Raw genomic sequence first — 26,953 nt, 5'->3', positions numbered from 1 at the left:
CTAAGCGGGTACAAATGCATGCACCCACTGCTGGAGATGCTCTACGGAGTCCAGCCTAAACAGCAGGGGCTGAGGCAGACAGCACAAACATTTCCAAGGATGGGCCAAGCCCAGGAGGCTACGTGACAAGAGCAAGGCATTTCAGATGGCCACAAGTTCTTAAGATTCAAACTCTGTTGATTAAACACCACAGGCTCTGCCTGCCCCACGCCCATATCCAAATGCAAAGCCTCCACCGTCCAGCTGGAGGTTTTGACCAGAACAGAAGGGAGGGTGCAATCGAAGCCCCAACACACTGATGAACCCCAAAACCACCAACTCTAAAGGTCAGTGACACCCCCAGTGACCGACTGCAGCCATCACCACAGAAAAGCCCTTTATTGTTTCCATCAGCACTCCAAAGGGAAAAGATGAGAGAGAGAGAGAAAGTCCACACAGACACAAGCCCACATGGCTGGTGAGGCAGGATGAGCAGACGGGAAGGAATGCAACACACAGCTTTCGGCGCCCACACGGCACAGAAACGGCTTGGAGTAGTTCTCACTGCAGCTGAAGGGTCCTGGGGTGGGAGGCGTTGGGGCTGGAGAAGCCAGGACATTCTCTCTGCAGCTGCAGGGAGAGGGAGCAGCTGGCAAGGGGGCAAGTCAGAGCTGAGGAATAAGGGCTCCAGCATCTTTCGAACCATGTTTGTTTGTTAAAGCAACATAAGGGAGGAAAACTTGTAGTAGGAAAGAGGGAGGGTAGGAATAGCTGAGTTAGGATCCCCATGTTTCCAGGGCACAGTGATAGTTACTGGATTATATATAAGGCAGGGAACACCGTGATTAAGGAGATGGGGTTCATTACAAATCCCTAGGTTTGCTTGGCTCAATTTCCCAGAAGACTGTCCTTTGGGGAAAAGACAACTTTGCGTACTTTAAGAAATCTACGCCACCCTGGGTCCCCATGGCTAATAGAAAGTGTTACTGTGCACCCATTGCTAATCCCCGGTGAGGAAAACCCTCCGGGAGAGGCTGAGAGGACTTATTGGAAAATGAAATATTGGTCATATGCATGCATGATAAATATCCTTACCCGAGTTCCATAACTGACCACTGCTCCAAAGGAACTGTGCAAGATGCTGCAACAGCATGACATGCAGCTGCACAGCTCCATAGTGTTCAGTTGCCACAGGGATTCATCCTTTTCATTCCCACCTCAAAGGTAGTGGAAGCTAAATGCAAACCTTACTGCAGTACAATGGGCAGTTTGCGAGCTGAAGCCCCAGAGATAGCAGGTAATGCAAAAATCAGGATTCTATGAGCAACGGTAACTGGACCTCAGGCCACCTGTGCAGCCGCACTGGCTAGACTGTAGGACATATAATTTAATCGCGCATGCACAGGGAGACGGTGTTGCTAATAGAAGGCTAACTTGGGCATTGCCCGACTGCTTGGTGTCGGTCTTTGCAGCATTAACCCTGCAGTGACAGATCCACGCTGGTTACTGAGCCACACGGAATGCTAAATCGGAGCCCGTCTGATTACCATTCCCTCGCGGATCTGGCCGAGGGGGCCCTTTTCCTCCATGAGAGACACCTGTTCTGAAGTGAGGGGCTTGTTTCCTGAATGCCTGGTAGGGAGGAGTCATCCGTTCCTCCCCCTTAAAAGGTTTCAGCTGTTGAGTGAAACGTGTAGGTAAGTTATGCAAATGGCCACAGCTCATTTCAAACCTTCACCAAGAAGTATCAGCTAAGCTGGAGGGGAAGAGGGCAACAGAGCACCGCTGGATTCTGCCCTGGGGCCAGGGGAGCAGGGCGATGGCACGTCACACCTTAAAAGCCACACCATTTAAACGTTGAAGAATCAGATTTCATCAAGCCACTTTTAGGGGTAACTGCTCCCCATCCTCCTTCCCCCGGAGGCTGCTTATTCTATCAATTCCACGTAGTTGGCAGGGAACATGCCGAAGTGGCCGTCTGGGCCGTTGCCACGCCACCAGCCTTCATCGATCATCTCGATGTTGGTGATGATGTTCTCAGGGTCAAAGGAGATCTCCGTGTCATCAGCTGGAAAGAGACAGAGCAGGGGAAGGTCAGAAGCTAGCTGATGTCACACAAGCTATTGGGGAAGAGACAGGGACACCTGGTCACAACTGAAAGCTCTCCATCCCTAAACCCCTTGGGTGCCTAAGGTTGCTCTTCCCCTTTAATGGCATTTTTGGTGCCCTGCACAAAATTCATCTGCGGGAAACATTGTTATTTGTATTACTGTAGCTCCTCGGAGCCCTAGTCCTGGAGCAGGATCCCAACATGCTAGGCACTGTACAGACGGAATAATAACAGTCCCTGCCCTGAAGAGCTGACTATCGAACGATAAGAAGACAGGAAACCACAGATGGCGACTGATGGGAAGCACAAGGAAACAATGAGACAATGTGGCCAACAGCAGTCTTAGCAGACCAGCAGCTTTAACCATTGTCAAGTATTCAGCAGGCATAACAGCAAAGCAGAATTTTAAGGAGGGATTTGAAGGTGGATGAGGGAGTTTTGCCTGTGTTTATGGGGAGCGTCTCCCAACCTGAGGGGCAGCGTAGGAGAAGGCACACACAGGGCTTGTTTGAAAATGTAACCAGTGGGCGATGGAGGCTGGGATCAAGGGCCGACCGGACGTGGGAACCAACCTTTTGATACTGAATAAGAGACGCTAGGTCAGGTGCGGATAGGTCATGAGGGGCCTTGAAAGTTTTATGAAACACGTCAGAGGTTTTGTTTGGAATCCGCTGTCAAAACGCAGACTGACTGTGGATTCGTTTTCCCTGCTCTTGCTATGTTATCTAGAATTGCTTTCCGTGGTCAATGAATCTGGAAGCCCCGTATCTGTGAAGCTGCCATGGCTGCATGGTGATTTGTATTTAAAGCAGGGATTAGAGGTAACATTTTCAAAAGCACCTGACTCACTTAGGAGCCTTTGGGTGCTTTCCTCTTTGTTATGGTGCCAGCCTGACAGTCACTTTTCAGACCAGAACCATATTTTAAGGGTAGCAGAAAATGATGGGTTAGATCATCAAAATGTCATAAGTTCATTGACTTTCACTAAGCTACTAGGATTTACACAAGGTGAGAATCTGGTCCAGCGTGCTTGGAGGCAGAGGGAAAGGAGCCAAAGGAGAGATCCCAGGAAGGTAAGAGGGGTAGGGAGTCCAGGAAGTGGAGGGGATGGCATCAAATACTGCATCATTTTTTGATCCAGGCTGCATGAAAGATGCTGTTGCACAACAAGGCTGCACTGCACTCACAGCTGTGTATGGCGACTGATCGCCAAAGGAAGTTACTTCGCTGCACTGCTGTTCTTTGAAGTACGCCAGGCTCGATCACCCGTCTGGATCTGCATCACTGCACAGGAGCCGGGGGGGACTTTCCCGGGCTACCCCTTAATTCAGGTGAGTATGTGCACACTTAGAGGCACTGGGGTGGGAATGTGTGTGACATTGAGACCACAGGGCTGTCAATTCCCAAGATTACAGAGAAATAAAGGAGCCACATACCAGCCTGATAGTCGTACAGCGCTCGGGCACATAACCCTTTCCCCTCCAAGTCTGGCCTTTGCTGGTACTCAACAGCATATTCATATTTGGCATCTTCAAGCTGTTCCTTTGAAGGCAAACGGAAATAGACAGTGTTAAACGTGAACGAGTTTGCATTTGCTGTTGGAGTGCCATGGGAAACCCAGCTGTCAAGACCTCTGTCAATGTGGCACAACCTAGCTCTTTTCCACCATTCCAAACAAGGCAAACAACCCCGTACCACGCATAGATCCTTTACTCGGCACTTTCCACGATCCTCTCTCGTCCACGATTGGAATGTTGGTAGCAGTCTGTTCACGAACTGCAGTCCTGTTATAACGACTGTGTTACGAGGACACAGACCAGACCACCCCATGCGAACAAACACCCCTGTAACAGTGTGAACAGCACACACACAAACATTCAAATATTGGTCTCCCCAACAGAAGAACAAGAGGGTTCTCCACAGGCAGATTTTCTTTCACCTCCCCATAGGGCAGCATTGTAACTGACTGCTCAATGACCAACCTGACAACAACAGAAAGGCACTGATGGCTATGCTTGTTGGACCACAGCCGCTTTATCCCATCCTGACACAAATCAGAGAGGCAGCATGACCCAGGGTTTAGGGCACTAGCCTGGGATGTCAGAGATCAGACTCCCAGCATGACCCTGGACAAGTCACTTGTTACAGAATTATAGAATTGCATGGCTGGAAGGGACCCTGAGTCTCATTGTGGGCCTGGACAACACGGATCATAGCACTGCCCTACCTCACGGGGTGTTGTCAGGATAGATAAATCCAGTAGCGATTGTGAGGTGCTGAGATACTACCCCACGGGAGGGCAGAGCAGTACCCTGGATAGATCAAACTAGGTTACACTGAACTACAAAATCTGTAAAAACCTCAACAAAATATGGACCAGATGCCAAAAATAATGCAGGAATCATAAAAATCGACTCCATGTTTCTAAACAAGCACTAGTGCCAAACGCAAAGGAGATGACCCTTGCAGTTTAAAGGGCAGTATCAGAAGCACAGACATTCAAACTGTGCAAAGAGGGATTGCAACACAAGAAAAAGGAAGTTTGATCTGGGCTGATACTGCCCATGGGGAGAGCACTCCAGCCTCATACACTAAGCTTGTCGATACTAATCTATGCAACGTTTATCAACCCACCCTGTGCAACTACAGGTTGATGCTTTAAACTAAAAAACATTCACACTATGTGGGTGGAAAAACTACCACAAATTAGGAATCATCTGCTGCTAAACCCAAGCCTGGAAAGAATTTAACCCCAATCAACAGAAAACAAATCTTTATACATGACTCCACCCAGAAAAGCTTAGAAACAAATAACAAAACCTTTAAGAAGTGACTTTTGTAACTCTACAGGCCAGCAGGTACCTGATTTGCAAATCACAGACCAGAGAATGTCACCAAGAGATTCCTGACTTGAGCTTTAAGAGTGTTAAGAAAAAGGGATTTATTCTTGATTGACGATCAGAGGTGATGGAGAATCCACCACATCCCTAGGTGGGTTGTTACTCCCACTATTACAACATTTGTGCCATATTTCCAGTTATTTATCTGAAGTTTTAACTCCCATCCCTGGGATCTTGCTAGACTTGACTTTTGTCTGCTAGGTTACAGAGCTCTCTACTGACAGATCTCTTCCCTCCAATTTTTCCCATCCATGTGTGGAATGAATTTTGCTATGTGCACCAATATGGAGATGGCGGGGGTGGGGCCAAAGGGTTCGGCGTGTGGGAGGAGACTCAGAGCTGGGGTGCAGGAGGTGAGGGCTCTGGCTGGGGGTGCAGGGTCTGAGGTGGGGCCAGGGATGAGGGGTTCAGGGTGCGGGAGGGGGCTCAGGGCTTGGGCAGAGAGGTGGAGTGCAGGGGAGTGAGGGCTCCAACTGGAGATGTGGGCTCTGGCCAAGGGGTCTGGGGTGCAGGCTGCCCCCGAGCGGCAGCAGGCAGAGAGGATTCCCTCCAGCTCTCTCCCCCCACCACAGTAGCTCTGGGGCTAGGAGAGAGGGGCCTTTCCCCGCTGCTGGGGCAGAGGGGGGGGCGGGAGAGGCATCTCTCCTTGCTGTGCCACAGACCCGGAGCTGGGGGAGATAGGTGCGTGGCCCTTGGTGGTCTCCTGCACGGCCACGCAGACACACACCTTAGAGCAGGGGTCGGCAACCGGTGGCTCGCGGCTCGCCAGGGTAAGCACCCTGGCGGGCCGGCCCGGTTTGTTTATCTGCCGCGTTGGCAAGTTCGGCCGATCGCGGCTCCCACTGGCCGCGGTTCGCGGTCCCAGGCCAATGCGGGAGGCAGGAAGCGGCGCGAGCCGAGGGATGTTCTGGTTGCGGCTTCCTGCCTCCCGCATTGGCCTGGGACCGCGAACCGCGGCCAGTGGGAGCCGCGATCGGCCGAACTTGCCGACGCGGCAGATAAACAAACCGGGCCGGCCCGCCAGGGTGCTTACCCTGGTGAGCCGCGAGCCACCGGTTGCCGACCCCTGCCTTAGAGGGAACTTAGCCCCCTGTAGGTACTTTTAGGCCGTGATCTAGTCATCTCAATCTTCTTGGTGTTAAACAGATTGAGCCAAACAGCCCTGTTTCCGTAACGAAACCCACCTGAGTGGGGGGCTCTTCATAGACAGCCGACTCATCAGGGGGTTCCTCATACAGAGCATCCTCTTCCACTTGCGGCTGGGACACCAGGGGGACTGGACTGTACCTGGTGTCCTGCACAGCAGCGTCACCTGGAAAGAAACCCAGAATACCTTGCGGTGTCAATCCCCTCACACACTGGTCCCTCCCTCCCGTCAGAGCCATGTGCCGGACAGCTTTCTGAACCAAGCTCTGACCCGCAGTCAGAGGCTGAGGAGGTACCAGATCACGATCAGAAGTGGGTATGCAGAAGGGGGGGACCTGGAGGAAATGATCAGTGCATCAGGGTTGACAGCCTACGGGCTCCTTCCATCCCTCTGAGTATTGAAGAGAGAGGTTGAGCTGTTAACACTTATTTGCTATGGAAAACAGCTCCCCCCTCAATGGAAAATGTTGCCAAAAAATCCATTTGTCAAAATTTTCCAGTTTTCATCCCACACTGTCAAAAAAAAATTGTAAGGGGCTGCGGGGGATCACTTCCTAACCAGCTCCAGTAATAGGAAGACAGGGAGCAAGAAGGAAGAGAGGAGACCTGAGAATGGGTGGGTAAGATCACATTGGGCCACAGAGATGAACACAAGGAGCTTGCGTTAGAGCCCAGGAGAAGTTAGAGGAGAGGGGCGATGGAGCTGGAGCAGCAGGAGAGTAATGATTTTAGCAAATTTTTTTTTTGGTAGATTGGAGACAATGGAGAATGGACAAGCTTTATCAGACCCTCCAGCCGCTCTCCCAGGGCCATGCAAGCATGGGCCCTTACGCAGCATTTTCTACTATTGTATCCAGTCTGCCTAGACAGCTGGGAGAGTGGAAATGGTCAGAGCCACTGTGGGACTTCCTCACCAGGAACAAGGGTGGTGGGTCTCGTGAGACATCTAAACCTTTAGGCCAAGTCTACCTGATGAAATGCAGGTGTGGTGTACTGGGGTTGTCAGCAATCGTGTTTGCCGAACACGGTTTGTTCTTGTCTGCTCCTACAGCTAAACTGCGTGCAAACAGGGTCATTAGGGGGACATTTCAAGGCTCTAGAGGGTGCTAGGGAGAAGGCTGTGTCGATGTAAGGAATGACAAGAAAACTCCTGGAAGCAAAGTTTAGATGATTACAGAGGCAGCTTAAAGTTCAAGTGCTCTGCTGTGACCTTCTCAAAATAATTCTGGTTCCATACGCAGGGCCAGTTAGACGGGGGGCTCCAGAATCTCAAGGGGTGGAAGACGATGTTGAGAGGAGAGGTTAAGTTTATTGGATGAAGAACTTTGGGGGGGGGGAGGGGAGAGCCTATTTAGAGGGGACATGCTCCATCTTAACCAAATCAGGCACTGGAAGAGGCAAGGGGGTTTATTTAAACTAGAGGCTGATTGGAAGCTGACAGGCTAGGGAGCACTCAGATAGGAAGAGACACCTGCTAGAGGGGTCAGCAGCAACGGAGAAACTACGCAGGCAGTATAAGACATGACGGATGTTACAGCTGCTCTGGTGGAAGGACAGGATGAGGTCACAGAGACATTAACTGGGCTTCCCTCCCCAAACTAAGGCTGCGTCCGCCTTCAAAACCCTCCCGAGATGCACTTCTCCCCTGGGGCCCATGGGACATCACCAATGCACAATGGCCAGGCTAAGGCCAGACATCTTATTACCAACCCAGCCCCCACACTCGACCCTGCAGATTGTGCACACAACCAGTCTAGGTAGCCACCTGCGCTCATCACTATTCCCCTTGTCTGTCTTCTTCCCACACCTTCTGCTTGTCAGGGACTATCCTTTCCTATGCAGAGCCCAGGACAACACTGCTTGCCTCCCCTTACAATCCCAGACAGAGATGGGAACGACACAATCCAGGAGATGGATTGCTAGTGGGATGTCGCTGCTTGCAGGTTAGCCCTGAGCCGGACCAAGTTTAGGGTTAGGTCTAAATCTCTCCTCAGCACAACAGTGACCCCTAGTGGGGAATGCATGAATACAAACCAGTTGCAACCCGGTTTCACCTCTAGCAGGGAGAAAGCTGAGATGTAGTACAGAACCTGCTATGGTCTCATGTTCCTTGAAATACAGAAGCTGGTCGCTTTAGAGTCATAGAGTTTAAGCCCAGAAGGGACCAGCAGATCATGTAGTCTGACCTCCTGTCTAGCACAGGCCACTAGCACCACCCCGCACCCACACACTAAACCCAACCACCTGAGCTAGACCTGCTTTGTGCAGCGCCTGCCCCGCCTGCAGGGGCTCTGGTGGTTTGTGTCTGGGTGCATTTACGTTTGTTTCTAAAGGAAAGAAGCTGGCGGAGAGAACCTGTCACCAGCCCTAAGCCTAGGCTAGTGGCACCATCCAAACCATGTCTCCACTGAATCGCTGCAGGGCTGCCTGTGAGAAGGCACCAATCCTCTCAGAACTAAGGGAGAAAATGGGGTGAAGGTAGCAGATGCTGGGACCGGGTACTGGAAGAGGAAGAGACGCAGCAAAGAGAACTTCACTGCAATGTGGCTGCTGAATATTTAGCAGAGCCAAGCAGCGACAGGGCAGCACGCTGGAGATGGAACCTCACACCGGGAAGGGGCTGCTTCACTGCTGCAGAGCATCGGCTAGTTGGAGGAAAGGCCATTTGCAACTCAAAGAGGCGTGCACGGAAACCAGAAACAAAGCAGGACCGGGGTCAGAGAAGGCTGGATCCATGAATAAGTTTGCCCTATATGTCCACGCTGCCCCTGGTAGGAAGCTCTCTGCAGCAAGGACACTGCCAGGCTTCCCTACCACTCTGAACAGTCAAAACACTTGGTTCCTGAGGACACTGTTATAAAGGGGATGTGATGTCTCAGAAAATTAAGCCTCTGGTAGTTTTGCTGTAAGCCAGGGATCAGGCCCAGTGTCTGCTTCCTTATCACCAAAGCCCTGGTGCAGAATAACAACAGTAAACCTGAACTCTTCCAGCACTAGACCTCAAAGTTCATGGGGGGGGGGCAATATTATTATCCCCATTTTACAGATGGGGAAACTGAGCCACAGAACAGGGCAGTGACATACCCACATTCACACAGTAGACAAGTAGTAGAGATGGGAATAGAACCCAGATCTCTCAAGTCCCAGCCCAGTGCACTATTCAACAGGCCACATAGACCAAGCACACAGAGACTTGTATTTTATTACAGCATTTGGAGTAGTGGACATAAGAACGGCCATACTGGGTCAGACCAAAGGTCCATCTAGCCCAGTATCCTGTCTTCTGACAGTGGCAAATGGCAGGTGCCCCAGAGGGAATGAACAGAACAGGGAATCATCAAGTGATCCATCCCGTCGCCCATTCCCAGCTTCTGGCAAACAGGGGCTAGGGACACCATCCCTGCCCATCCTGGCTAATAGCCATTGTTGGACCTACCCTCCATGCACTTATCTAGTTCTTTTTAAAATCCTGTTATAGTCTTGGCCTTCACAGTGTCCTCTGGCAGGGAGTTCCACAGGTTGACTGTGCATTGTGTGAAAAAATACTTCTTTTTGTTTGTTTTAAACCTGCTGCCTATTAATTTCATTGGGTGACCCCTAGTTTGTGTGTTATGAGAAGGAGTAAATCAGACGTCCTTATTGACTGTCTCCACACCAGTCATGATTTTATACACCTCTGTCATATCCCCTCTTAGTTGTCCCTTTTTCAGGCTGAAAAGTCCCAGTCTTTTTAATCTCTCCTCATATGGAAGCTGTTCCATAACCATAATCATTTTTGTTGCCCTTTTCTGAACCTTTTCCATTTCCAATATGTTCTTATGAATTTTGCAAGGTGGTTATACTGATATACCAAGTTCCCCAGCCCCCCTTGAACCTCTTGGGATGGAACCTTTCTATGCTGGGTCCCAGAGAATGCGTTTTTGGGACAATTTGAAAGAAAACCCAGAAGTATCCTTTTTCAGCTTTAAAAAATAGAAGACGTTCTCCACGAGTAAATTAAAAATGGGTGAATTTCAGCACTTCAACCTTTAAGCACTCTGTCCTCCAGGAAGCATAACCTTGTAACAGTACACAAAGGAAATAAAAGGAATGTTGTACTCCACAGTAAAAATAATTTGGAGAGGGAAGAGGGTGTCATAATAAGCCTGGGTGTCACTTTAATTAAGGAGTTGCAACCAGCACCTCTACAACCCAGGTAGATTAAGCAGAGCAAAATCATAGCCCATGACCCCAGTGTGCAAGGTGCTGTACAAACACAGAACTCATCCATGTTGAATGTACTGTGACATTTAGATCATATTAAATAGCCTAACTAGAAATAAAAACAATAATCTTACATATCTGCAATGCACGGGAGTTTGCGTTACCGTGAGAGATCCTTCCCTTTTGCATTCTCTCGATTTTGTATCTGAACACGCAACATAAACGTTGTGTTTCTGTTGATTTAAAACATGTTGTATCCTTGTTTTCTTTTTAAAAGAAAATAAAGGAAAAGGAGCCACCTGCATGTTTTTACTTAATTCCTTGTTTTAAGCTTCGCTGCTAAGACCTGTGGGGCTGCTGGTGGATGTCTAGTGGCATTTGCAGGACTAGACCCTTCCATTGCAAGTTCTCCAGTGCAGAGATACATCTAGCGCATCTGAAAAGCACCTAACACACTTAAATACATAAACTGGGCCCTGCTAACTGAGCAGGTTCAGACAAGCGCTCTCAAGTATGCCTGCTTTTAGATTTTTATGCATCTCTTCCCCACGAAAGCCTGCTGGCTCATAAAGGCCATTCACATGCACAGTTTGGAGTCCAGCCATTGGAGTTATTGGTGAGCAAAAAAGACATAATGCTGAGAAGCTGGATTATTCCCCACTCTCCAACAACACCAAGAGCTGAAAGGACCGTCTTCAAACTTAGCAAACAAAGTCACTCCTGGCCTGAGATACAGCAGGCACAGTTTCTGGCCCAAAGGAGAATTTTTCACAAAGTTATGGGCATGTGAAGACAGAATGAAACTAAGCCATGACAACCTTAAAAATATCTTGAACTACTGCAGAAGCCACAATAGCTGGCAGATCTGCTCCGAGAGCCAAAGTGAAAGCTGTCCCCTGGTGGAACTAGGGGGGCTTCCACACCCCCTGGCTTGAAGTGGTTTCCATCCTATACAGGGTTCACAGTTTGGTTCAATGGCTCTCAGCACCCCCACTATACAAATTGTTCCAGAGCCCCTGCCTAGTGACCTGATGGGGAAGGTAAAGCAACACACCTGAGCCAGGAACCGGAGAGGCTGGAGGCGTCTCTCGAGCAGAGGGATGGACAAGGGAGGGTGGATGAAAGGCCTGGGCAGCTGAGTGGACTGGGGAGGCCGGTGCGTGGACAGGGCTGCTCTCCTTCTGCAGGAAGGGGCTCCGTAGTTTGCCTAGGAAGGACGGAAGCGAGAAACACACTAGGCACATCAAGCAAGCGAGCTGTTCAGAGAAGAGTACAAATGGGAAGTACCTACTCTTCGCTCCACCATCTCTGCGCTCACCCCTTTCGAAGTGGCTATAGCAGTCGGAACCAACTGTTCCAGTGTGGCACTGCTCTGAAAAGTGACTTGGGAGAAACGGCACCTTCTCGCTCAGCTGATCTGCCCCCGAGATCTGGGGGATTTACTGTCCGAGACACAGTCTTATTGCCTAGTATTCCTGAGTCCCCGTCCAGGGACTGCCACAAGAGCATCCTATCACTTTCTATATCCCCTGCTACACTGTTACAGCAAAAGGCAGAATGCGAGGCAGGAGGATCTTATGTACAACAGCCTCATGATTCACTACCCAAACCTGCTTCAGCTGCTGTCCATCCTGTGCACTAAACGAGGCAGGTGTCCTTTTGGAAGAAATTGCATGTGTGCAAGTAATGAATGACTACCATAATGCATATGCACAAGGAGGCCAAATGAAGGATGCACAGACAACCTCCATTCTGGCACGGTCTAACTTCTGAGTGCTCGACTTGGCAAAGGTAAGAACGTTCTTTTAGCTTATTTTTCCGTATGACGTTTCCTAGGTTCTAAGAGAAAACTGCAAAAACAAAAGTGCCCTCGTGTGGAACCACAAAGACTCCAGCCATAGGTTATCAGCAGGCTTTGACCCTCAGTTCTGTAGGAAAGTCCTCTATCCCCTGAGCTAAAGGAATAGAAGCTAGCCACAGGCAGCAGTTACCATCTGTGTCCACCACTAGAGGGGGATGTTACACACACTGCCCGACACAGTGCACAATTCTGCTAGACAGCAGTGGAGCGTGGAGTATCAAGGGTCTTAGGTTCAAATCCTGGCTCTGGGAAGGAAATGTTACAGCAGTGGTGGAGGTTACAACCTAGTCAAGTATACAGCCATGTTATTTGAGGGAGGCAGTGTGGCTAAGTGAATAAGACTCGGGTCTCATGTTAAGAGACCTCGGTTCTGTTCCCTTCTCTGCCAGATATGACCATGTGGGCCACAATAAGGGTTGCGAAGCACAAAGCAACAATAAAAGCAGTCAGTGGGAGGTGAGATTTGAACTACCACTCGCCTGGCTTCCAACACAGCGCGCTGTCAGGCTAAAGGGTATTTTGCAGGGAGGGTGCAAGCGAGTCGCTGTTTAACTGAGCGAGGCTTTGGAGCATGCCCGGTGCAGACAGAATGTTCAGTAAATTAAGTCTTGAGCCAATACTAACATGCATATGCAAATGACAATTTCCTGGGACTAATCACCAGGTTTGGCCAACTTGATTTTTAGGACAGCAAAGGCACCTCTTTTACATCAGGACTATCTTCTGTCAAATTTCAAGTACCTACTGCAAAACCTGGAGATGCCAGAGTTGTTCAAAGAATCAGATGGAAAATGTCTAACCATAGGCAGAAGCATCTGTTTTTCCTGCCTCTTGTGCTCAAAAACAGCAGCAATATTTCTGAACGTTCAGCCCCTTGGAACACAAAGCAAGACATTTTCCACTGCTCCACTAAGCTACTGCTTGCTTATTTACCCATGGCCATACATGGAGTCTGCGGCAAAGCAGGGATTGAACCTAATTCTTCCATCCTAGTACCCTATTTACACCACCATCCCTCCTTTTAAGTGGTCTTCCCATGTGGCGCTGAAGCAGCGGCGGCTCCAGGCACCAGCGCACCAAGCACGTGCCTGGGGCGGCAAGCTGCAGGGGGGTGCCCTGCCGGTCCCTGCGAGGGCGGCAGTCAGGCAGCTTTAGGCGGCTTGCCTGCGGGAGGTCCGCTGGTCCCACGGATTCGGTGGCAATTCGGTGGCACATATGCCAAAGCCGCGGGACCGGCGGACCTCCCGCAGGCAAGCCGCCGAAGGCAGCCTGCCTGCCATGCTTGGGGCGGCAAAAAGCTAGAGCTGCCCCTGCACTGAAGGTCCCTGGTTCAAATTGAGGTGATGAAACTACTGAAAATCATGGAAGTCAGACTAGCTGATCTCAAGGGTACCTTCTAGACTTAACATTCACAAACCTATTTTTGCTGAATCATTAAAAAAAAATCCAGGAGACAGCAGAGACAAGCATGGAAAATCTCAGCCTCACCGGCTGGGTGAAGTTATTAGCTGCTGAAAAGGAGAGGCTTATAATAGGAAGTGTTTGACAAACTTATCTCTAGGCATTGCTCCACCTATAAGGCAAATCACATGGTGGTGTGATAGGAGTTTTATCAACACTGTAACGCACTGCTGCCTCTGGCACTGGGGAATAGCATGCCTATCCCAAACACATGCTGAGAACACCTTCATATCACACATTCCCTGTGTATTTACCTGTAAGCTGTATGTTAACATGGCATTGACAGTGCCTTTCCTGAGGCGCTTTATAACCCCTGAGCAGGCTATCAGCCAGCACTGTTCTCTCTGCCGATGTTCCACTCTTGCTTTATACCTGGTTGGGAACCGAAGGCTGCTGTTTCTGAGGGCATAGACCTCTCCTTCTGTTTGAAGATGTCCCGTGGGTTCACTGATCTTTGCGCTATCAGCGATGCCGCTTCCTGTGAGGAAAAAAGAGCACACACACGCATCCACATAAGACACAAGCCATTATTCCCACGGTTGGATAATCAATTCTGTCACCTGGCTCTGCAATACACAATGCTGGCAGATGGTTTGGTTTTCAAGGTAAGAACCCATCCCATTTCCTAGATCCCTGAATATCGCTCACCCACCTGCCTGGAACAGCTTTAGAATGGTTCTGTTCAATCGCTTCAGGATGTACCTACAAGTCAGTGCTGAGAGGTCACTTGTACTCATCAGCTCCAAGTCCTAGAGGGGCTGGGATTTCATCGCTGTTACTGTGCTGTGTGCGTTTTCAACAGAGTAATTAACCACTGGAACAATTTACCCAGGGTCGTGGTGGAGTCTCCATCACTGCACGTTATTAAATCAAGACTGGATATTTTTCTAACAGATCTGCTCTAGGAATTATTATGGGGACCTTCTCTGGCCTGTGTGACACAGATCAGACTGTGATCACAATGGTCCTCTTCTGGACTTGGACTCGACAAGGCCTCTGGTAGAATGGATATGGTGGTATCATGGGACGTAGTCACAACCCTCTGGTGGCACCAAGGCCTACATTACCACTTTGCCCTGTGATTCCTTCTCAGCACCGGCCCTCTGCCTGCATGAAACAGGCAGCTGGAGAACAAGGTACCACCACCATGGCACATGGAGCCTCTCACTTGTTCTGTTGAAGTCCTCTATTAGGGAGCTCCACAGGAGCAACAGATGGGCCTCACTTATGACTGGGAACTAAACTTGGAAGCCTAAATTTCACCCTCTTTTTCCCTCCCCTTCACAGAAATACAGGGAAGTTGTGGGAAGAACAAGACCCAGCCACTAGGACAAACAACCACAGCCCTCAGGAGACCAGCAGCCATCACTGGAGGCCTGGAGCAAGCCCCTGCACCCACAGGCTAGGCTGGGGGAGGGCAGCAAAAGCTCCTCAGCCCCCAAGAGCATCAGGGACAAGCACCCATGACACCAAGAGAAGCATGGCCATGAGGTGTGTGGAGGCAGATAGGAGTCCACGCCCCTCAGACGACCCACAGCCCACAACAAGTCAGGGAACAGGCCAACCAGCTCTCAGGAGACCCACAGCCAGCCATGTGGGCCTCAGAAAGTAACTCAAAGCCCCCAGGAGACAAGCACCCAGCTGAAGGACCAGGCAGGCGAGGCAATACATGCGACTGCTGCCTCTGAATAGTCCGTGCCGCGTCCCCAGCACCTCTGAGGGGAAGGGAACAAAGGAAGGGTTACCGCGAGGGTCAGTTCATTCCATGTGCACTTCGAAGCGGCAGGAAAAGGAGCGCACTGCCCAGCCATGGATGCCCGTGGGCCCGGCTGGCGCAGCCATGGCTATTGGTGCTGGCAGCAGATCATGGGAGCTCCTCCTCGCACGTACCTGAGCTTTCTCCACAGACTCACTCCTCCGGAGGCCCCTCCGCTGGGTGGCCTGATGCTCTTCTTCCTGCTCCTTCTGTGGCACAAGACAACCCTTTGCTCTCGCAGCCTCAGAGACAAGGATCTCTCACCCAGCCCCCATGCCAAACCCCGCCCTGAAACGTGGCTTCCCCTGGCTCCAGGGGGACAGGAATGAGAAGCAGCATTGGAAGGATGGTCATTACAGAGCCAGACAACAAAATTCTGGACACACCCAGTTTGCCAGGCTTTGGAACCTGCCTATGAGAGGGGCCAACAGCTGATGCTCTCACAAAGCCACTCTCTGTCCAATGCACCTGGCCAGACGGACAGTTCTGCAGGTGTTGGACAAGTCATTCCTGACCCCTACAAACATTCCACAAGGAAAGCCCTGACACTGCTTTAGCCTGTCTAGGTACAACATTGCTCATGGGCATCTGTCTGTCTGGAGCTCCCCAAGACGCAGTCCACACTGCACTATTCTAGGAGACTCTGCCCCCTCCCCAGATTTCTGCAAGAGTCACGAATAAGAGGTCGAAGGGACGGCGACTGTCAAAACTCACCCATTGCTGCTTCTCCTTGTCCCTGCTCTGGGTATCCTGCTGCTGCTGGAATTTCCTGCCATTATAAATAACAAACTGGAGTTAAATAATAACCAGGCTGAGTTGCTCGCTCTGCCCCTGGTGCCAAGCAGCCCAGCTGGGCGGAGCTCCCTGGCTCTCTGCTGCTGCAAACTGCATAGGGCCCTGGCACAGGCCAACCTTGCAACAGGGTGCTGCCCTCACCCCTTCCCCTAAAATTGGTGCTTTAGGGGCTCCCATCTGTCATATGAACAATCCCCACCCTTGCCATAGCGTTCACAAGGAAGGACTCCCACCTACCCATTCCCAGACTTCCTCATGGCAGCAGCAAGCGCCTGGCAGCCGAGCCTGTGGGGCACAGAGACTGCAGCGCAGGGGCCCCTACGGCCAGCTCCAGGAGTGGGAGGGAAGGTGAAGCATTCCCCAAGGTTCTGGCTTAATATCGGGGGTGAGGGTGGAGATCAGGATAGGTGTGTCAGCTCCACCCCACTATCGGAGTCACGTAGGTGGGGACTGTGGGGCAGTAGCAAGGAGAGGTGGCCACTCCAGCTTCTCTGATCACTTTTCATGCATCACCATGGGACCCTTCCCCCCCAACACACCCTTCAGAGGTGGGGGAAAGAACTCCCTGCCCAGAGGGGCTGGGCAGACAAACTGGGGGGCTGTTCACCCCCCTGCCTCCTCCCACCCAGCTCTGTCATGTGCATGGCTCTATCAGTGCATGGCTTTGGGGATGGGCTTGCTCCCTGCCAGTCTATCATGCTCCTTGCTGGCTCTAGGGTGTCTCTGGTGTGGCTACTCATACAGCTGCTGGGGGCACAGGACCAACGAGACTCCCGGTCATACACCAAGCAGGGGGCAAGGCTCGCTCTCGTTAGGAGGAGCTACAAAACACCCCCAAACATACTACAGCCTCACACCAAAAGTGTTAACATAGTCAAGGTTGCCAGACTGCAGGATCCACCAACACAGACCCCAAAGAGTGTGGAAATAAGCAGTTACATTGCTCCACAGCCCCTAAGCCCCATCTCAACCCTCAGCTACCTTGTCTGCCCTGCACTGCAACCAACAGGCACCCTTCAGCTCCGGCCACATTTGCTGTTTATATCGTGTGGCCTTGAGAAACTGCAATGTCCTAGAGCTGTAGGTGAGTGTATTTGCAGGGGAGGGGAACATCCCTAAATGTGGGACCGTGTCAGACTGCAAATGGATGCAAGAGGTGCTACTGTAGCATTCGGGAAACCGTCTGTGAACGGGTGAGCTGTGTTTTCAGCCATGGTTTCAACACCTAGCATTTGTTTTCAGGCAGCAGCTACAGAATTGTGATCTGCACGCGTGCTGGAGCAGCAGACGTATTGCCAGCTACCAACACAGAAAGAGCCTGGGCATAGACACCACTGTGGTTGTGCTGCGCTGCGCAATACCATGGATGGCCGTAAGGTTACATATAAAGATGAGAGAGAGTCACCTCTAAGGCTGGGCTTATGGTTGCGTCAATTGGAGCCCTGGTCCAATGGACTGGGCAAGGTCTGTTCGCTGGGGCTCCTCTCTCGAGTCTGAGAGGGTTGTTTGAGGGAGGAGGCAGTTCCAGGGTGAAGAAGGCAAAGGGATGGGGCAGCTGAAGTTGCTCAACAAGCTGAGCTTGTAGCTTGGCTGTGGAGAAGGCACCTTCTCCACCTGGAAATGCGCTGAAGGAACTTTAACTGAGAGCTCACGTTGTTGTGTGCAGACAGAGCAAGTCTGCCACTCCCTGAAACCCACTGGGCCACACACTTCCCCTCTCCGCTGACACGAATGGGGAGACTGGTGCAGTGAAGGAGACGTTTAGGAGAGATGCCAGAGATCTGGCTGGAAGGGCACTGGGACGGTCTTCTGAGGTGAGGGTGGAGCATTCCCTACATAGGTCCTTGCTCCTGGGTCCTATGCTCTGCAGCGTGGGATTGCTAGCCTGATGGCATGTGGTGCTGGGGGGAGGGAGAGAATAAAGCAGCCCCTGGGTCAGAGGGAAGGAGACCAGACAGAACCCTGGAATAAGGCAAGGAAGCTATTAGAGCTTCTCAGTGCAAATAAGAGACTCACTTCTGAGCATCAATCTCACTGGATCTCTCTTTAAACCTTCGCTCACGCCCGGCTGCTTCCTGCCGCTCCCGCTCCTGGTGCTCTTTGTCCAGTCGCTGCCGCTCCTCGTCCGCCCTCCTCTTCTCCTCCAGCCGGCGGTTCTCCTCGTCTTTCTAAGGACAGGAGCGTGCCAAGTCTGGTTAAAGCTGCCAGCACCGGAGAAAAATCCCCAAAGCTCTCTTCTCATCATGTCTTCGTACTTTAATCACCAACCATCACGAGAGATTTACAGCTGGTTATTGTGTTGTCCACTACAGCCGGGAGCACCGTCAGTTGGAGTGTGTGCAGCCCTGGTTGCTCTAACATCACCTCGCACACTCCTGGGAGGGCTCCACGGACTCCACATGGAGGGCAGACCCGGAAACACAGAATCCTCCCTCAAAGACCTTGCTTGCTCATGTAAGCACAAGTCACAGAAGCCCTGACAGTGATCAGGGCCATGCCCTGAGACCGAGCCCTCCCCTTCCGGATGGGAACAGAGAACAGAAACTGGGACCTGTAGCCCAGAGGGCTGGCTTAGCCTTTATCGTAGTCAGCTGTAACACAAGGAACCTACAGGCCTGAGGCCTGTAAGACATTAGCATAAGCAAGTTAGCATAAGTCTAGTCAAGTAAAGTAGGCCCATTACCCTTGTCATAGATAAATGGCCTGACAATTACTCTTAGCTTTTGGGGAACTAGGAATAACTGGCTAAATAGCAGGAGTTGGAACCTAACGGTAACCAGTAACCACAGGAACACGGAAGTGATAATCACAAAACTGCTTGAGAACAAAGGGACAGGTATGATAATAAGGATTATTTTGTTAACCTATCGGTAAGGCTGCGAATCATTCACGGAGGTCACGGAAATCATGGCTTCCATGACTTTCCGTGACCTCCGTGAATTTTGGTGCTGCCCTGGAGCAGCGGTCTGGGACCAGCGGTGGTGGCCGCATGGCCCTGGACCGTCCCCCACCCCTCCCCCCAGCAGCAGTCTTCAGGAGCGCCCCCCTCCCAGCAGGTGAGATTTAGTCACAGGTATTTTTAGTAAAAGTCATGGATAGGTCACGGGGCCGTGATTCTTTGTTTATTGCCTGAGATCTGTCCATGACTTTTACTAAAAATACCTGTGACTAAAACATAGCCTTACCTATAGGATAAGTGCACCCCAATATGATGAGGGTGAAAAAGTTAGATTTGGGCATGGCAGGCTGAGTATTAGCATGAATATTCATGATGGTGCTCAAGCTCTATAATAGGGCAAACTACTGTGTAGGGAGAGTGCTTTCCATTTGCCCCTTTGGATTTATTGTTATCTACCATCAGTCTGGAGCACTGAGGAACCTGGACCATCGGACTCATTTGACATGCCAGAGGCAGGGCTGGTTCTTTGTCTCTTACCAGCAGGTCCTCGCGGAAGGGTGCAATATGTAAATGTAAGAGCTTATGCAACAAATTATACCACAGATATCCCCAGTACTGGATTATTCCTATCTATTATTGTGGCTTGGAGCTTTTCTGGTTTTATTCCTTATTTTAATAAAAATTGTCATGGCTTTGCTTTGCCCTCAGTGTGAGTGTCCCTACGTGATATTGAACTCATTGATTTTAGTTCTGTGTAGCCTGATTCTGGGACAAGAACCTTGTTACCTTCAGATCAACTGGCCATCAACACAAGTACTACTGACTATTAAAAAGGATTGGGAAACAGACTCTTGCTTCCAGGGTGTCCACACTAGAGAACATTCCCCCAAACCAACCTTCCTTTGCTAACACTGGCTCAACCCCACTACAGGTATCACTGGAAGCTCTCTGGGGCAGATGGGTTGTCAACACCCATAGGAGCCATTAGCATTGTTCAGAACAGCTGAATGCAGGTGGTGTTAACAGTATCTGCAGGTGCTGACAACTCACGGAGCTCCCAGCACTGAACGTGGGTGAAGTTAATAATGGTGGGAGGTTTGCAAGAGTGTCCATGTCACAGTCACGCCCCCCCCCCCAACAAAGATTATCACCACCTCCCTTCATGAGGCTAACCTTTAACCTCATCAACCCTGTTAACTAAATCACTCAGGTACTTATCCGGCCACCATCACCACATTATCTGCACACCTGATAACCTCCAATACATTTAACCTCTCTCTCTCTCCCCCCTCCCCACCCCCCCCATGAGGTAAGGCAGGGCTATAGTCCCTATCCTACAGACGAGGCACACAGCGGCTAAGTGATTTCCTTTGGGACACTCAAAAGAAGTCTGTGGCAGAGCAGGGAATGGAAGCGCGGTCTTCAAGACCTAGTGCGATTGCCTACCCATTGGACCATCCTTCCTCTGTCTGGCCAGGACCGAAGAAACCATCACTTGTCCCCAGTGTTTAACCTCCTGCTCCTAGGCAGCGCAGGCTCATGGCTGGTTTATACTTGGTATGCATGCAGATTTAACTAGCCTGATTTCTAAACCTGCCCTGAGCAGCTAATACACAAGAGACTTGCAACCCCACCCTACATGGCAGTACCCTGGATGCCTCCAGGCTGGGGCTCGGAGACAGCACTGGCTGCTCTGGTAGATGGCCTAACCTATCCACAGCCAGCCTCACATCCTGCTGCCCCTCTCCGCAGCATCTCATAGCATCTCCGCAGCATCTCATAGCATCCATCACCAAATGCGCCTGTCATGTATCCAAGAGGCTGCAGGAGGGAACGGAAATGACCTGAAGTGGTTCCAGTCCTTCCTCTCAGACTGAACTCAGAGGGTCCTTATGGGGAACCCTTCCTCCAACACCCTCATCAGTGGAGCCCCACAAGGCTTTGCCCTCTCCCCCACCTACAGGAAGCCATTGGGGGGCTGCTGAGATTACATGGGCCTGAGTGCCAGCAGGACAAGTACAACTCCCTGCTCCAGACGTTCTCCATGTCAAACAGAGCAGCACCACTGCCTTGCTCTCTCAGTGCCTAGTCAAAATCGAAAGAGCAGATGGCCAAGATGAGCCCAAGCCAGACCGGGCATTGGGGAGCACTCTGGAGAACTTGCTTCCTTTGTAACATCACCCGCTGTCAAGGGCACCTGCCCTCAGATTGTTAGCTTGGTCTGCGACCTAGGGCTCCTTTCAGACTCCTCTGTGCTACCGCATGCCCCAACAGGCAGTGGGACAAAACATGCCCACTTCCTGCTGGGACTGGCGGGGAGACTGTCCCATCAACACAGCCCTGGCCACGGAAATGCTCTCATCCGGGGCCTGCAGGCTTCATTGTCACAGCTCAGGATTTAGATCCAGGGATGAGTCAAACACCCGTTAAGGACCACAGCGGCCTGACTACTTAACCAAACCTGCCGCAGCATTCCACTCAGCACACCGGTTCCCTAGTCACAGCCCTCTTGGGATCTGACCTATTTCCCCGAGAGACACCTTCCCCTCCACAGCCATGACTTCCCACAACAGCTACACCCCACTTCAACCGTGAACCTGCCGATCATCAGTGGGAGTCTCAAGAGGGCAGGAGCCAAGACTCTCGCCGGAGCTAGACCAGACTATGGAACTCACTGCAACAAGAGGGAAAAGACCACAAACCTCAGTATATTCAGAACTCGGTATATTCAGAACCCTTCCTTGATTCGGCTTCCCCTCAGTAAGTTCTTTACATACACCCACCCGCACACACACACCCCTCAAGCCAATGATTCAAAAGGCTGGGAAAGAAGAACAGAGCTTATTGTTATTTTGGAAGCTTTCAGGTGTTCTGAGATGAGGACCAAATAAGAATCTACACAGGCACTGAGGGACAGTGACACAGAGATGAGCTGCCTAGATATGAAAACTTACATGTCTCCAGTTAATTTTCACCTGAAGCACAATTTCCTTCCAGCCCTCACTCCTGTATTTCGGGTACATGAAGAAATATCAGGACTTCTGCTCACAAACCCGGCAGGACATGCGAGAGTCAGGACTGTCCCCAATACTTTTTCCAGACACTTCTATAGCAGCTGGAAGCAGCCACCCCCACTAAAACAGAACAAACCCTTCCCATGACACGAATCCATTATCCAGTAGTCAGCAAAACCCAGCCTTAGGAAGGGGAGGAAGAGGTAGTTAGTGACAAAAAAGCTCAGGTTAAATCTAAACACCTTACCCAAATCAAGCCTCCCTCACCAATCCAATACTCGGGGACTCACCTCTGCTTTGGCCCAGAAGTTATCTTTACCGACCCTCTTGATTTCAGACATGGCGTTTGTCTTCTGGTAGACAGAACTCTGGAGGTGGACAAGAGAAGCACACAGCTGAGGCAGTCTGTATATAATCAGGATCTAGTTGTCAGAAAATTGCAGCAGACTGGCAATACAGCCCAGCATCTTTCAGGTTCCCCTCCCAGGATAGTGCGCCCAGAACTGTTCAACGGGACCATTAAGTGCCTGCTTCTGTACAATTGGCCATGTGTCTCCACATTCCCCCAACCTTGGAGAGGGCCCTGGAAAGGGAAAGTCCAATGGAATGTTGAAAGCCAGTTTATGACACCACATGAGCCAGACCCTGAAGTCTGGCCCAGAGAGAGACAGGAAGTTGTAATCTGAGAGCTGCATTTTAGAGACAGACAAAACTGGCAGGATAAGGGAGGGAAATTACCCAAAAGGAAAAAGACAGCGGTAAATATATAGATATTTGAAGAATAGGTCCTTCCTCCCCCACCCCCCGCCATGTGGCAGAAGCTAAGAAGCTGATAGCTCATCACAAGATCAGCAAAGGATCTTCAATAACAAGAGAAAGGAAGACAGACACAAATAGCAATGAAACAGCACCAAGACACGGATGATAAAGATGATCAAGAAAATACCATTCAGTGACCAAGCTGAGACGGTCAGCAACCTGACCCTGACGTACTGAGTGTGGATCTTTTCTAGTGTTCAGATGAACTGATGCCTGTGCAGTGTTTGAAAAGTGAGAGCACAAAAATCGATGTTTGAAACTGAAAAGAATTTGCTCTTACGCTAATTGTTGTGGGCTGACACACGTGAACTCTAACATCTTGGGAGGGGTGCTTTAGAAATTCCAATGTTGTTGCTTTGGAGTCACTACAGACAATACACTGAGGCTGGTCTCTCATTTCATCCCGGCACTAGCCATCAGCTCCAGAGAAAGAAGTTCTGAGATATAGAGGGTGAGGCCACGAAGAATACCACAGCTAGCTTCAGGACAAGTCCACCTTCACACCAGGATCAGCCGGCACACCAGGATCAGAGTTGAGCAGCCCTACTTGCCGCATAGCTGAGACACTGGTAGCTAGATCCCTGCTGTCCCTGCAGCCCAGGGGTGCAAAGGTTACTTAGAAAGGTCCCAGGAACTCACCACTGGCGTCTGAGGGCCTGAATCCTGGAACCTGCTACTTTCTTTATGGAAGTTGTAGTTTGCGCCGGAAGCCTTGGCAACTTTCTCCATGATTGAGTCAGGTTCCACATCCTCCTCCGCCCGAGCATTTATCGTCACATGGGCGCCCTGGGCAGAGAAAAAGAGCAGCACAGTTAGGAGAAACTTGACTCCAAGGGCTAAAGGACGACATCCTTCTGCCCAAAGACACACACTGCCGCCCGAGAGCAGAATGGCCTGATTTCACCACTGCACGTGCAGGGCAAACACTTCCTATGGGAACAGAGGCCTCCAATCCCTCTGGCTGCCTTTTGTACGACCCCCACAGAGGGGAAGGAAGGGAGAGGCAAAGGGAGTCATTAGGATCTGGTCCCACACTTCATGGAGTGTGAAGTGGCATGGTCAGGCTGCTGCTGTCACCCATTCTCCTCGAGCTCCTGAAGAGGATGCTGGGCTGACCTGAACTTTCACTTTAGAGACCTGAGCCACAAGTTTCTGGACTCAATACTGAATCTAAAACAGCAAGGATTAAGGAACCCCAAGGTCAAGGGACTGAAAGAGAGAGGGCAGAAGGAGTCATGACACGTTACTGCACTGAAAGCAGGGTCTAAAGAAGCCATTTGCCCACAAATTGCAGCTCAAAGGGCTGCCAGATATGAGGGAGAACTGTTAATCTAACAGGTAAATATCCACAACGTAAGAGAGAAAGGGTGTTTGTAGCTCTCCCCTCCCGTGTGGTCTCTTTTTCCATCAGGAACTATTTTTCATCAGGAAAACCCCCTAAAACATATTGGTTCTCAAAGAAACTTAGAAGAACGTGTCTACCAGCAACAAGCCCCTACGGGATGCTCAACAGGTTCACTTCACAGGTGGTTAAGGGGACTCAGCTGAGTGCCATCACCATTTTAACACACACCCTGCTGTGGCATTCTGCTGTGTTTCTGTTCCAGGAGAAGCCCATGCTCACCTGGGAAGATCCCAGGCTGTAAATATGGAGTGGCCAGAACCCTGAAATACTTGCTGTACCTCCCTCGGGCCTTTCCCAGCAGGAAGGGCAAAAAGCCAGGGTTGCAGATCTGGAATAATAGGGAGGTCAAACAAGAGCAAAGGGAGGGTCGAGGGAGACCATCATAAAAACATGCCTGTACCTTTAAGAAGTTTGCTATGGTGCTGACATGGTTGGCACAAGCTCCCTTTCTCACATCATTCACGCCTTCGCCAGTCTGCAAAGAGAAAACATCAGTACCTAGAACCTCATCTCAAGGACTGTGTAGCACTCAACTCAGACAAGGGCTCCTTCCCCCACATGGCTCCTTGAAACAGGACATCACAGCTATCACCCATGCTAGGGTGAGGTGGAGCCAGACTGAGGGGAAGAGATGCTGCAAAGGCAAAGCTCTAGCAGCATTACTTAAAGCGAAGGAGAGGAATGTAAGAGATAAATGTAAAGTAAGCATCCAAGTGGCAGATCCCCTCTCTGCTAACCCTCTCAAGAGCCACCAGTGCCTGGTTCCTCAAGAACAGGATCCTACTTCTGGACACTGGGCCTGTAAACCTGGCTGCCTTCTTAGCTGACACACCAGGGATTGAACTGAGAACCTCAACGGCTGAAAGCAGGAGCTGCTACAGCTTGAGTCCAACAGCCAAGGTGCCAAAGGTGAGGCTGAAACAGACTTGCATCTTCCCCTGGATCAGGCCCAGAGGGGACCTGTAACACACACGGATTGGTGGGTTTATCTGCACTAGAGACCATCACAAAACTCACCACCTTCTGCTGCAAGCGCAGGCACTTTCTTTGACCGGCCTTCTAACATCAATACAAAGCAACACGTACATTTCAAAAAATCTAAAACCCTCCCAAAACAAGACACTCCACTGCACAGGCTTCTCCCCCGGCGAGAGGGTTGAGAGAACAAACAACACGTGGCAGACATGTCGTCACATGGCTTCCACTGTACTGCTGGAAGGCGCTCAGATACGAGCGCAGTACAACAACCTATACAGAATAAAGAACAGCGCCGTGCATGCTCTGTTTGTGGAATCTCAACTCCAAGTTTTCCTCACTTTCAAACATTTTATTCTAGCTGTAACGCTCTAGAGAGGTTATTTTCAAGATATTTACAGCCTTAATAACCTTAACCTAAATAACCCAATAATATTTACTGCTAGTTTAACTACCATAATAATCCATGATGTGCCTACACCTTGAATACTGTGTCCACTTCTGGTCAGCCCATCTCAAAAGGATATAGTTGAAATGGACAAGGTTCAGTGAAGGGCAACAAAGATGATCGAGGGTATGGAACGGCTTCCATACGAGGAGACACTAAAAATATTAGGACTGTTTAGCTTAAAGAGAGATAATTAAGGGGGGAGCAATGATAGAAGGTCTATAAAATCATGAATGGTGTGGGGGAAAAAATGAATAGGGAAGTGTTATTTTCCCTTTCCCAAAATACAAAAAACAGAGGTCACCCCATGAAATTAGCAGGCAGCAGGTTTAATACAATAAAGAGGAAATACTTTTTCACACAACATACAATTAACCTGTGGAACTGTGCCGTGACGACCAAAGTATAACTGTGTTAAAAAAAGAACTGGATAAGTTCATGGAGGACAGGTCCATCAGTGGCTATTAGCCAAGAAGGTCAGAGATGCATCCCATGTTCTGGATGTCCCTAAATCTCTGACTGCCAGAAATGGGGAGGGGAAGATGGGTGGATCATGACAACTGCCCTGTTCTGTACACTCCCCCTGAAGCTCTGGTACTGGCCACTGTTGGAGAGACGATAATGGGCTAAAAGGACCATTGGTTTGACCTAGTATGTCAGTTCTTATCCTCTTAACAAGAAGAGAACACCTCAGAAGGCCTAGGAACATCTCCCCATTTTGTTCATCTGAATTCTTCGCATTTTGCAGTGCACTAGAGATTTGCATGTGTTTTTCAGGGAGTGTCACTCTGGCCCCGAAGGCATTCCAAGCATTAGCTATCTATTAGGCAAAGTTTGTATCACGGATATTTTTAGTAATAAGTCAGGGACAGGTCACGGGCAATAAACAAAAATTCACAGAAGCCCGTGACCTGTCCCTGACTTATTACTAAAAATATCCGTGACAAAATGGGGAGGCAGATTCAGCACCCACTGCTGCTGGGGCCCTCGGGTCCCCCCACCGCTGCAGTGAGTAGAAGCTCTGGGTTCCCCCTGCCTGTGGGGTCTCCCCAGCCACCTGCTGCAGCAGGAGAGCTGCAGGGTCCCCCCCAGCAGGGCAGGAGCTGCGGAGGAGGGTTGGCTGGGAGCTCCAGCCTCAGGGCAGGAGATGTCACAGAGGTCAATGGAAGTCACGGATTCCAT

At 50.5% G+C, this 26,953-nt stretch overlaps 1 protein-coding gene across 1 annotated transcript in view; it reads right to left on the bottom strand.

The window, feature by feature from the left end:
* Positions 1–363: 363 nt before the first annotated feature.
* Positions 364–26,953, bottom strand: part of DBNL (drebrin like) — a 34,387-nt gene continuing 7,797 nt past the window's right edge. Inside the window, exons 4-14 of the mRNA XM_045005072.1 lie at positions 24,749–24,823; positions 23,583–23,729; positions 22,415–22,492; positions 18,228–18,379; positions 16,131–16,185; positions 15,551–15,625; positions 14,033–14,138; positions 11,393–11,545; positions 6,174–6,301; positions 3,526–3,631; positions 364–2,047 (exon numbers count right to left, since the gene is read on the bottom strand). Coding sequence (XP_044861007.1) covers positions 1,908–2,047; positions 3,526–3,631; positions 6,174–6,301; positions 11,393–11,545; positions 14,033–14,138; positions 15,551–15,625; positions 16,131–16,185; positions 18,228–18,379; positions 22,415–22,492; positions 23,583–23,729; positions 24,749–24,823 — 1,215 coding nt within the window. The 3' untranslated portion in view covers positions 364–1,907. The remainder of the gene's footprint in view (positions 2,048–3,525; positions 3,632–6,173; positions 6,302–11,392; positions 11,546–14,032; positions 14,139–15,550; positions 15,626–16,130; positions 16,186–18,227; positions 18,380–22,414; positions 22,493–23,582; positions 23,730–24,748; positions 24,824–26,953) is intronic.

The sequence above is a fragment of the Mauremys mutica genome, chromosome 2 (assembly GCF_020497125.1).
Source record: "Mauremys mutica isolate MM-2020 ecotype Southern chromosome 2, ASM2049712v1, whole genome shotgun sequence".
Lineage (NCBI taxonomy): Eukaryota > Metazoa > Chordata > Testudines > Geoemydidae > Mauremys > Mauremys mutica.
This window is presented reverse-complemented; position numbering and strand designations above follow the sequence as displayed.